We start from the raw sequence: 13,069 nt of genomic DNA, 5'->3' as shown, positions 1-13,069 counted from the left end.
TGTACATTCTCCCCATGTCTGCGTGGGTTTTCCCTGGGACTCTGGTTTCTTTCCACCGTTCAAAATGGGTGTAAATTGGGCTGCATGGACTTGGGGGCCAAAATGGCCCATCATTGTGCTGTATGTCTAAATTTAAAATTGTCTTCTGCTGTAAGACAGTCGCCATACTGTTGTCCAGCACCCCAAAAGAGAGTCCCGAGTCAGAGTATCTGTGGATTTGCCTCTAGCGCTTCTACACCCTTACACATATTCCTATTCTATCCATTGGCAACCCTTGCTCCAGATCCAAACCTTTGACACAATCAGGAAGCCTTTACCACCTTCAGGAGCATTACTTGTCCTCGTCTCCCTCTTGAATCCTGGCTCCTATGTCTGATTCCCAAGATGCAGCCCGCAGCCACGTAGGGTCCCCACAACTTGTCTTCTTCTAAAAGCAAGATCTTTGAATCATTTATGATTTTCAAATTTCTAGAGGTCTTAATTTATATATTTGAAGCCTGTTTTCATCTATTTGCTGTGAGTGAGCTGCTGGTAATATTGTGTTAACTGCCATCTTTAATTTTTTTTTAGAATCAGTCCAACTTTTGCGGATGCTTACTCAAACATGGGGAACACGCTGAAGGAAATGCAAGATGTACAGGGCGCTCTGCAATGCTATACGCGTGCGATACAGATAAATCCTGCATTTGCTGATGCTCACAGCAACCTGGCTTCTATTCATAAGGTAGGACTTGGTATTAAGATCGAGGAAATTTGGAACATTCTAACCTGACCTAGTCCACAGACTAGGTGAATGATCCTTCATATCAAAAGCAAGTTGAGGCGATTCAACAATGAGAATTTATGATTGCATAGGAACTGTTCATTATGAATGTGAATTATGCTCTTAGCATTTCAACACGCGTTTCCCTTTATATTTCAGGATTCGGGAAATATTCCAGAAGCCATTGCTTCTTATAGAACTGCCTTGAAGCTGAAGCCAGACTTCCCAGATGCCTATTGCAATCTGGCACACTGCTTGCAGGTAACAGGTAGCCCATAGCCCCTTTAATACTGCCAACCCTCCTAGGAAGAGGGTAAATTTACCAGACATGCTGGACGCAGGGAGCCTTTCCTACTGCACCATGATTTATCTGCTTCATCGGGAACCCGGGATTTTAAGGGGGTGTCTTTCCTCCAGTGGTGACATCGTGATTGAAGTATTATATGTGGCGCTCTGACAGCCCTGCTGACTGCATTTATATTTCACGATGGGAGTCGGTGGGGCTATCAGAGCGCGGCCGGCCACACTGTGAAATATAACTGCCAGACTGATGCAAGAACGCAGGCACTAAGTCACCAATGGTATGCGGTAAGTCGAGTAGACCATTCACACCGCCACAGAGTTATTAATGAGTTAACTTGGCTGGGCTCTGAACTTTCCCACCAATAGTCAGTACCCAGTTGATTTTTACTCACCCTGCCTGGTTGGGTTCACATGGCCAGATTACTTGCTATGTCCCACCAAGTTGGCTGATTCAACACACATCTTGATGGTGTGATCTCTCTCTCTCTCTCTCTCTCTCTCTCCCTCTCTTTCAGATCTCTTCCCACCCCCACCCCAACCTCACTGCCTGCCCAGCTGCGTTCCTCCAGCAGCTCATTGCTTGCCCAGTTTCCAGCATTTAAAGTCTTAAAAGTTACTTTATTTGTTTAAGTGGAATGTGTGAATGTCATTTGTTGATTTAATAACAGCAAGATAAATGATCAGTTAGCTGTTTCTGTATGGTCTCATTTTTATTGGAGGAAGTGTTGTCCAGAAAATGCTGGAAATATAACAAATAGAATGCTGCAAGCACAACATAAGTCAGGAATAAAGTTGACATTTCAAGGCAATTGTTAAAATTGAGGAAAGCTGTATTTTAAAAAATGTTAGATGCAATCGTATTGGACATTGATAGTATAGACTCTTGTGGCAAAGGAAGACCAGTTGTGGAGAACAAGAGCCAGTTTTGAACTGTAATTAAAGAGGACAATAAAAAATGTGAAGACAGACGATGATCCAAAATACATGGAGCTTGGAGAAAGCAAAATGTTGGTTACCCTTTGCTTCCAGTAGATGCGTGACCGGCTGAGTTTCTCTGGCACTTTTGTTTATTCTTAAATTATGTTACATGTGATTTTTGTTTTCATTTAATGGTTCTAATTGTTGATAGGAAGCTTCACTTGGAGAAACAAAGATAGCACAAAGGAATTTATTCAAATTGGTATGTGAATTGCTGCTGGAGTGGATGAGAGAAAGTAAAATCAGGCTTTCTTGTATTCATGATTTCATAGTTTAAAATGTAAACTTGCATATTAATTTCAACTATTTTCTTACAGATTGTCTGTGACTGGACAGATTATGATGAGCGAATGAAGAAGCTTGTCAGTATTGTTGCTGATCAGCTGGAGAAAAATAGATTGCCATCTGTGCATCCACACCACAGCATGTTGTACCCACTTTCCCACGCCTTTCGCAAAGCGATAGCTGAGCGACATGGAAATCTTTGTCTTGACAAGGTAACCTTTTAATGATGTTATTCAATATAACTGCATAGAATTGCATCTTGCATTGGAATTTGTTTGATTTGTATATTACATATTGTAATATGACAAAATGGCTTTAATTAATTGAAAATGGTAACTGATAATGTTTGGACACACTTGGTCACTCTTATTTGTGTTGATCTGCCCCCCTCCCCCCCCACCCCCATCCCTTGTATACTGAATGTATGTGTCTCCACGTTAGTAATCAAGGTAATTTATTTGGCAGTTACTATAAGGAATACGAGTAAAATTAATAGCAAGTGTGAGAAGATTTCAACTCCCACTGCTCAAATTGAACTAAATATAATTGTGGTTATTGGCCATCTTGGGAGGTTCCCAGCTCAGTGACCTAGTGTCAAGAAATGGGTGTTTACTGAAACTTGAAACGTCTGAGTTACTGAATCAACGGTGCTCACATCCAGCAAAATGTGATGTTCATACTTGGGTAAATATGAAAATGTGCAGCTATTGGGGTTGTGCAACATACAAACCTGCTGGAGAAATTCAGCAGGTTGCACAAAATCCATAGAAAGTTAAGGCAATCGGTAGACCATTTCATGTCAGGCCTCTGCTTGGAGGCCGCTACAAGAGCGGATCGAAAACTTAAAACTTGCCTTTCAGACAGCAGCCCTAAAAGGCTGTTCCAGTGTCACATTTGTATTGAGAGGTGCCTCATAGCGCCCTCTGGATCCGATGGAGGTGGGGCGACTGGTGCCATAGTGCTACCCGTCATAAATTCGCAGCAGAGCAATGGCCGTCTTCCCTATCCATAATCCCCCACGCAGCTGGAACGGCTCTGGTTCCCAGAACCGTTCCAGCTGCATGGGAGATTATGGGTAGGGAAGACAGCCATTGCTCTGCCACGTTTTGAGCCTCAGAGAGAGGCCCCGAAGGCTGAAGCGGCCCGGGGAGGATGTCACAGCCCACACCGGCCACCCGACAGGTTCTGCTGCCCCAACAGTTCCCACCGCCTGACGACTGCCCTTGTCTTGAGGGGGTCATGGAGGGGGAGAGGGGAGATGGATTGTGGGCTGACAATATCATCAACCTACCCCTAACTAGCTGGCTGTATATTCAGGTCAGGTGGTGGAGTGCTGCGCTCTGCCAATTATTCTTCCCTGAGAAGGGTTGGAATCAGTGCCTTGGAGCCGGCCATGGTGCATTCAGAAAGGTAACTCTTCAGTCATAAGGGCGAAGAACCTCCGCCATTACCGATGGGTGTTTTCCCTGCTTGAAAGTGTCTAATGGCCTGAGTCCATTGGCAGGAATGTAGAAAAACAGGTCAACATCTGAAAAAAAAGGTGGGAGGGGAAATGGGCCCTTTTGGCTCACCTCATCAATGTTGAACATGATGCCAATCTGAGCTAATCCCATTTGCCCTCATTAGGCCTGTATCTGTCCTAGGTATTTATTTAGTTATGTTTTAACCTGACTGCTTGAACTTTTTTCTTAATAATTATTTATTCTGGTGAATTTTGACTAAGTCAATACATTTTTATGATCAATTAATGTAACTTGCTAAGTTAATATCTCAGAACGGGTTGTATGTTACATTTGCATACAAACTACTTTACAATAGACAAAGGTTGCAATAGAGTGATTAAATGCTTGTCAATTTTTGGTTTAGGATTATAATGTAGGGAACTGAAACAAGCCATTTGAAATCTACAGTGATCAAATTGGAGACCTTTTGTATTCAAAGGGTTTTAATCTGCACTTTTTTTTTATTGGTGTTGACAAAATTGACAAACCCCTGAGAACAGAACATGGAACATTACATCACAGTACAGGCCCTTCAGCTCTCAACATTGTGTCAACCTATGTAAACCTACCCTACAACAATCTAATTTTTCCCCTCACTTCTCCCATAATCCTCCTCTTTCTTACATCAACATGCCTATCTACGTGTCTTTTGAATGTCCTATTGCACCATGCCTCCAATACGTTCCAGGCATCTACTACACTTTTTTTAAAATAAAATTACCTCTGACATCTCTCAAACTTGTCTCCACTCACCTGAAACAGAAGTCCTCTGGTACTCGCTATTGTCACTCCAGGAAATAAAAGATGCTGCTTATCCATCCTCTCTAAGCCCATCATAATCGTGTGCACTTCTATTCAGTTGCACCTCATTCTTTGCTCCAAAGAGAGAACCCCTCTCTCTGTCAACCCTGTTTCATTTTTGCATGTTCTCCGATCCAGGCAACATCCTGGTCAATCTTCTTTGCACCCGCTCCAAAGCATCTACATCCATCCTGTAATGAGGTGACGAGAGCTGAACTCAATATTCTTAAGTGTGGTGTAACCAGAGTTTTGTAGAGTTGCAAGATTACCTCATGGCTCTTGAATTTAATACCCTAACAACTTGCTAGTGTCACATGAGTCCTTGCTTCCAATGCTGTGAGAAAATCAAGTATCGTTGATTTCAATAGAGTCCATGTTCAAATTTAAAATGTGACCACGAGAAATGTAATGATTAGTCATGTTAATACAAGTGACAGCCAGATGGAGTTGACTTCATCTCTTGGAATCATTTATCGTAGCCATTCTCAACCTATTTTTGGCTGTGGCCCCCTTGAGGCTCTGCTCAAAGTTTATGGGTCCCCTTCCCTATGAAGCAATCAAGTTTTGGTTTCTTCTGTACTTTTACCGACTTGCTTAAAAAAAAATTAAAAATCTGTAACATGAAAAGACTTTTACTTAAATCTGATGTGACCCCTTGGTTTGGGGTGGGGGAGGTGGTGGTGATTGGATAGGGCCCCATATTGAGAATGGAGGGCCCCTATTGAGAATGGATGATTTTATTGTCATAGTTTGAGCTGCTTTTAGATTTTGTGACATTTGCATGAGAAACGAATGTTCTCTATTCTCTCACCCCACCTCAAAGAAAAACATTACAGTGATGCCAATGGAAATATTTATATACATAAATTAGTTGTGTCTTATCTTTGCAGATTAATGTGCTTCACAAACCGCCATATGAACATCCAAAAGATTTGAAGTCCAGTAATGGGCGTCTGAAAATTGGTTTTGTGAGCTCAGATTTTGGGAACCATCCTACATCTCATCTCATGCAGTCAATCCCCGGGATGCATAATTCTGAAAAATTTGAGGTAAATTGAATTCCTGAAAAATGTGTAATTCCAAATTTGTAAAATAAAAAGCTTTGAAATACTGTTTGAAATTTACTATAATTTGACTGTACATACAACCCAATAAAATGATCTTTCTCTGGATCTTGTGTATATACACACAATACACAGTACATGATAATCACAGATGTACATAAAATAAATGTATTTAAAATGAATATATTTAAATATTTTGGGATTAATTACTCAGTTACAGGATACTGTGTGGACGATTTGGCCCATGGAATTTTTAAGCAGTTCTGATACAGTTAAATAACATTGTTTTTGAACCTTGAGCAAGCATTCTGAAATGCTGATATGCATTTAATCTTTAATGTGTGTGTTCCAACAGATGTTTGTTACATTAAAAAGAGATTATTCCAGGTATTAACATTATGGATAATTTGAAAATGCATCTTTTTGTCAGAATTTCAAGATGCTTGGATTTGATGCATCATGTCCATCTTCCTGAAATGATTTTGATAAAATCTCCCTGGTTTTATATTGGAGAAGAGGGAATTTTGTGATGACTTGTTTGAAACCAAATCTATTTTCTTTGTTGAGGTGCTACTCTGAACTGGATAGTTAGGATGATGAGTTTGAAGATGGTGGAACGGTGGATAAAGCCAAATATTTTTAAATGTTAGGAAACTGTCTTTTTGAATCAGATGATCCAAGTATGGTAATCACTCAAATGTAAATTGAACTGAATATTTTGTAAATGACCATAATTGGAAACATCAGTATAGATATCTTTGACAGTAAACCTGTCATATTGTCTTGTCATTGGACGAGAATTCTTGTTCTTTTTGTGAAGATTTCCAAAATACATCAATTTCATGTGGCTGTAATTTTTTTAAGACTTCCTACCCCTGCTGAAATGGAATCTTAATCATGTTGGTTCTAGTTCATATCTTGACTTCAATTGGATTATTGCTTAATCTTCAAAATTAATGTTTGTGTGAATTTTTTTCTTGTAATTCTGGAGTCAGTGTATCATGTTGGTAAATCTGTGCTGCGTTTCTTCTAATATCATTTTTGCTGACTCGCAGAGCTCCAGCTGTGTCTCATCAACACAATGTGTTTTCATTTAATGATGTATACAACATAGGGTCTGTCTTCCACATGGTTTTTTAAATGTTCACATTTATATACTTGGCTTTTTCCACTTTAAATCATTAAAACCTTTGTAATCTTTTGGCTTCTTAAACAATTCAATTGAGTAGCTATGATCTTTGCTTTTGCAAATTAATCAAGTGAAAATATTCAATATGGTCACTCAGTCTGTCTTTAATTATAAGGCTGAGTAATTCCCCAACAGCAGAAGTTAGGCTAATTAGTCTATAATTCCACTTTAGCTGTATAAGTTTAATTGCTTTAATCTGAAAATAGTTTCTGATTTGAGAACTTTGGAATTATAACTGACTGAAAATATTCCAAATACCCAACTTCTGCAATCGCTCTGATTGGAAATGTTGGGTCATGTGTTTGCAGTCTTTTTTTGCTCGTTAATGTTAATTTACTGTAGGCCATTTTGGCATGGCAGGAAGCTGATTTAAACTCTGGCCTTGCAACTCGTTAAGTAATTAACTGCTCATAAGCTTGTCAGGGTTGCATATCAGGCATACATAGTCACAAAATTAGTTTGCTGCAGCCTTTCTTCAAGTAGGATGTATTTGTGCATTAATTTAATTTTGTCTCTCTCCACTGGATAGGTTTTTTGCTATGCACTGAGTTCTGATGATGGCACTAATTTTCGTGTGAAGGTGGTTGCTGAAGCAAATCATTTTGTGGATCTATCCCAGGTAAGAGCTAGTGGAACATACAGACAGTTGGTATGTAGGAATTTCAACATTCCAAAATATTCCAAACTTCTTGTTTGCCTTGACATATCTATCTTCAGCTTTTAGTCTCTAAACACAATGTGACTTTAACCTTTGTCACCCATGTCAAATCATTTTTGTTGTTAATTTCACATCAGCCATTTAACCACAATTAATGTACCTTGTGACAGAGAAGAACATGCTGCCAATTAACCACATACCACTTGTGTTGGAGACTGGTTAATTTGCACTAATTTGGAATGAAGTTTAATGTGATGAATGTTCGCTTTGTGACTTTGGTAGTTCTGAAATAAGACAACCAGCATATAGTTACAAAAATATAAATAGTTATAGTAAAAACACAATGCTGGATAAACTCAGCTGGTCAGATGGTATCCTTTATGCAGCAAAAGTAAAAATACATATCTGATGTGACGGGATTGAGCCCTTCGTCAGGGTATGAAAAATGTTGGTAGGCATGTTCTTCGGTTTGTATCTCACCTTTCCACATTTACTCTCACCCCATCATAATTTTAAACACCTAACAAATCTCCCCTCATTCTTCCATGCTCCATGAAATAAAGTCCTAACCTGGTTGATCTTTCCCTGTAACTCAGTTTCTGAATTCCAGACAATGTCTCAGTAAATCTTGTTTGCACTTCTTCAATCTTATTTATATCCTTCCTTTTGTTAGGTGACCAAAATTTCATACAATACTCCAAATTTGGCCTAACCAAAGTCTTATACAACTTTAACATAACATCCCAGCTTCTATGCTCAATAATTTAGGACTGCCAATTTACAACCCTTTGTACCTGTGATGCCATTTTCAGGGAATTATGTATTTGTATTCCCAGGTCCCTTTGTTTCTCTGCACTCCTCAGTGCCCTACCATTCACCGTGTACGTCCTTTCTTGGTTCGTCCTTCCAAACTGCAATACCTCACACTTGTCTCCATTAAATTTCGTCTGCCATTTATCAGTCCATTTTTCCAGCTGGTCCAATCTCTGCAAGCTTTGAAAACATTCTTTGCTGTCCACAACACCTCTAATTCTAGTGTCATCTGCAAACTTCCTGATCAAATTTACCACATCATTATCCAGATCATTGATATAGATGACAAACAACAATGCTCCTACCACCGATTCCTGAGGCTCACCATTTGTCAAAGGTCTCAAGTCTTCGGTACAACCATCTACCACTATGTTCCAAATCTGCAACAATATGGTTGACTTGTACACTTTGATACCCTTGTACCTTTTGCAAATTGCTTGATTTCACCAAGTTGTTAGGTTAAATAGAAAAAAAAACTAATTCAGTCCATCTGGGCTACACTTTTCCAACACTTGTTAGCCTACAGTTTCCTTACAAAGATTGGTGTTGGAATCTGCAATGAGGGAAACAAGCTCACACACTGTTGTATCTTATTACCATGACGTTCTGTTTCACTGAAAGGATTGACCCACCAGACAAGTTGCACAATGTTACACTGCCATTGTGGTAGTTTTCAACATTGATCAAATTTTTTTAAGTTTAATTATATCAGATCACATGGGCAAGGTGACTAGTTAACTGCGTTCAGCAGAGAATCAGTTGGGATAACATTTGGGAGGGGAGTTGAAAGCACAATGTACATACCCATCGAGTGGTTTGGCAGTACCAACACTAAGTGGAGAAAAAAAAAACCTAGAAATCAGAAATAACAAAATATTGAATGTAGGTCGGGCATCAACCATGAAAAGAGAAACAAGAGTTCACATTTCAGGATGAAAACAGTATCTCATAGAGTCAGAGTTTGACAGCAAAGAAAAGGGTTCATTAGCCCAATTTGTGGCTGACCAAGCTAATTCAATTTCCCTCCTTTTGGCCCATATTCCTCTCAGTCTTTCCATGTACCCATCTAAATATCTTAGAAACCACTTTTTCTGAAGGGTTTTTCCATATATACCATTCTGTGTATAAAAAGGTTACCCTCCCAGTGGTCCCTTGTAAATTTTCCCTTTCACCTAAAATCTATGTCCTCTATTTTTAGATTCCTCTACCCTGGGAAATGAGTGTTTAACTCATCTAAGCCCTTCATGATTTTATAAGTCTCCGTCTTGCATGTTCCAAGACTGTTACTTTTCTCTTTCTACAAATGTTGCTTGACTCGTGGAGAGCATCCAGCATTTTCTACTTTTAACAGCATATAATAGTTTGGCCTAAGATTTAATTACCGACCATCCACTGTTTGAATCACCAACTTGTGGACACTTGAACATGTAAATAAGCTCCTGTAAAATTTATGAATTCAAAGGTCTGATGTATGCACATTCTTCCAAATGGCAGAAATTCTTTCCCTCCATTTCAATTATTCTTTCTCATCAGGTCTGTATGACTTTGATGCCATTCATTGGAATACTGAGGAAGGAAGCATGGTTATCATATTTGATCAGATTTTTGTGTATCTTCTGTATTATAGGCATTCAATTTGTGCACAAGCCAACAATGAACCCATTCTATACAGGACATTTTGTTCAATAATTTGAGTGTCTCTCAAATATTTCAAGTGCAGTAAGCCATTTAGTGGTTTGTTGTTATTGGAAATCATCATTGAGCATCATTTTGACTTTCCTGTTCATTTTATTTATTGTATTTTACAGATCCCATGCAATGGCAAAGCAGCAGATCGCATTCATCAGGATGGAGTTCACATTCTTGTTAACATGAATGGATACACTAAAGGAGCCCGAAATGAACTTTTTGCTTTACGGCCAGCTCCTATACAGGTTTGAGAGTTTTATATTTTTGCTTTTACTTATTCCCTCAAAATTCTTGAGCTCGTGTCCTTTTTGGGTCATATTGTAATTTGTGCTTGAATGTACCATTTAACATCAAACCTGTTATGACCCCAGAGGACCCCAAAACACAGCAGCAATAGATATTCACCAAGGACAAATGGTTACTTACAAGTTGCACTTAATTATCTTTAAACATGAAAATAGGATCACACTTTAACTTATCACTATTAACTAATCTAACTTAATCCCCTTCTAACTCTAAGCGCACGTGTATGTAATGTGTGTATAAGTTTAGAAAATTCTTTAATTTACAGTCCAGTCTCACTTCTTATTTCTCCAAGTTCACTGGTTACAGGCAATTCTTATACTGTGCACAGAATTTAACATTTATGAAGTTCACCAGGCTTTTGTGCTTGAAAGGTAAAAGGTTACCGCTGAAGAAGGTTTTTGTCAGTTTTCAGAGAGAGATTTGTTGATCCTGGACACAAACTGATCCCTTTTAATCAGCCATGTTAGTGTCTTGTCTAAGACCCTATCAGGGTTTTCCAGATGATAACCTCTTTCTTTCAGGTCACCACAGAGTTCCTTTTTGTTTCTCTTATTTCAAGTGAAACATTAGGCCGCAAGTCCTCTCCTCTTTTATGGATCGCAAGGTCCTTGACTAGGATGAACTCAGCACTCACAACCCATCTTCAAAATGGGGTTTCCACAAGTTTACCACCTTGTCCTGTTCCAGTCCCAGCTGCTGCTGCTGAACTCTAGCACTGCAGAACTGAATTCTCTCTCTCTGAGAAAAGCCTGTTTGACTCTCTATGCTTGCAGAACCACATGACCCCCCACCTTAGAACAGCAAGCAGCACTTAGTTAGCCTGCTGGCCATAATTGTCTGAGTTCTTTCATCTGTTGCTTTTCAAAGCAACAATCCATTAGTGAAGTCCCTTGGGCATTCTCTTTTTTTTTAAGTGCACATTCCAGAGTTTATTCAAGGTTATTTGTAGACATCTTAGCTCAACCAGGCAGAAGTTACAGTCCTTTTAATGCCTCATTTCAGGGCACCATAATATTTGGGACATTTGCCTTCACAGGTGTTTGTTTGTGGGTCCTCAGGTATCTTTTTTTTAAAATTTTTATTTTTCACACCATAAATCACATTAGCCATGATATACACTATTTCTTTTTCACACATATACAGTGACTTTTTCTCCCCCCCCCCCCCCCCTCCTCCCAAGCCACCCCCCCACCCCCCCCTCATCCATTTTAGGTATACAATCTAGGTTGCATTATCTTGGGCATTCTCCAAAGCTTTTGCAAAGGTATTCGGAGCCGGACGTCTAGCTTGAGCAGAACTCCAGTATTTTAAATTAGTCTGTTTTCAAGTGTTTGTATGTGATCTACACTTTTAGAAAAAAAACTTGCCACACTTTATCTCCCAAAATCGTATCTTTATACAATATAAAACACAAGATATTCTGTCACACCCCCAGCACTATTTTGCTGGTCTGTGTATGCTTAATCATTTATGATTGAGATGGATTTTGGACACATGGAATTGATGGATTTGCAAAGTCAGTGGGAAAATTAATGAACTGGAGGATCAGCCATGATTTTATAGAGGACTGTATATCCTCCTATCCTTAACGATGATAGAATCTGATTCTTCAAAGTCGAAGCTGTAATTTTAACACAAGCCATATACTGATTTTATTAGTATTCCTGGTGATTGCTATGCTAAATTGTCTATGTTAAATTCTACCATGTATGCAATTGTTTTTTTTCTCTTTTGCGATGTACTGAAAGTTTGCTGCGGAAAAAATGTTTTAAAGGTGTGATTTATGTAGATAGGAGTAATTTTTTGTTACTTTATTAAAAAAAATAGCAAAAACTGCTTCATGAGCTAATGCAGTAACAACCTAAATCGATAGAGAAATTTATTTTGTATCGGTAATCTTTCAGAGCAGATGAAAGGACATTGATGTTTTTCTTCATAAATGCTAGATTTTAAAAATTATTTTAAATCCAATAACATAACATTAATTACGGTATATTAATACAAACATATCATGATTAAATAAAAAAAAAACAACCTCCCTCAATCACCCCACTAATACTCTCCCTTCTCCCTTTCCCACCTACAAAGAAAAAGATCATCAGTAAATACAAGCATATTCAAACTTTTCAGCTGCGGAAACAGAGACATCCACCGAAGTGGACCAAGAGATCAAATTTTAACACTAATAGCTCTAAAATGTGGGCTCTAGACTTTAACAAAGATTATATGTTATCTTTTCTAAAGGGATACAAGCTTTCATCTCAATATGCCATCATTTCATACTTAAAACCAAATCAGACTTCCATGTCATAGCTAAACATTTTTTAGAAACAGCCAGAGCCAAAGGTAAAAATTCAATTTGATATGTAGTCAATCTCAACCCTAAAGCAATCAACTTAATATCCCCTAATAAAATTAGCAATGGATCAAATGGTAAATTCACTTTTAATGCCTGCTCTAAAAACAATTTAATTTTTAACCAAAAACTTTTAAACTTAGGACAAGTCTAAGTCGAATGAAAAAAGGTACCTATATCTTGACCACACCTAAAACACAAATCTGAAGAACTAAGTTGAATTCTTTTAAATTTCTGAGGGATTAAGTACAATTGATGTTTAAAAAAATTATATTGCACCAGCCTATATCGTTCATTTATGACCTTAGTCATACTATCTTTACAAAAATTTCTCCAAACACTTTCATCTATCTTTCTATCCA

The 13,069-nt window shown here is 38.4% G+C and overlaps 1 protein-coding gene across 3 annotated transcripts in view; it reads left to right on the top strand.

Moving 5' to 3' along the window:
• The window catches only part of ogt.1 (O-linked N-acetylglucosamine (GlcNAc) transferase, tandem duplicate 1), a 61,383-nt gene that overhangs the window by 33,672 nt on the left and 14,642 nt on the right, over window positions 1-13,069 (top strand). For all 3 annotated transcript variants that reach the window (XM_069893083.1, XM_069893084.1, XM_069893085.1), the window contains 6 exons: window positions 571-724; window positions 923-1,024; window positions 2,362-2,541; window positions 5,523-5,681; window positions 7,415-7,504; window positions 10,165-10,290. In XM_069893083.1, the coding sequence (XP_069749184.1) occupies window positions 571-724; window positions 923-1,024; window positions 2,362-2,541; window positions 5,523-5,681; window positions 7,415-7,504; window positions 10,165-10,290 (811 nt within the window). The remainder of the gene's footprint in view (window positions 1-570; window positions 725-922; window positions 1,025-2,361; window positions 2,542-5,522; window positions 5,682-7,414; window positions 7,505-10,164; window positions 10,291-13,069) is intronic.

This window comes from Narcine bancroftii, chromosome 8, assembly GCF_036971445.1.
Source record: "Narcine bancroftii isolate sNarBan1 chromosome 8, sNarBan1.hap1, whole genome shotgun sequence".
Lineage (NCBI taxonomy): Eukaryota > Metazoa > Chordata > Chondrichthyes > Torpediniformes > Narcinidae > Narcine > Narcine bancroftii.
This window is presented reverse-complemented; position numbering and strand designations above follow the sequence as displayed.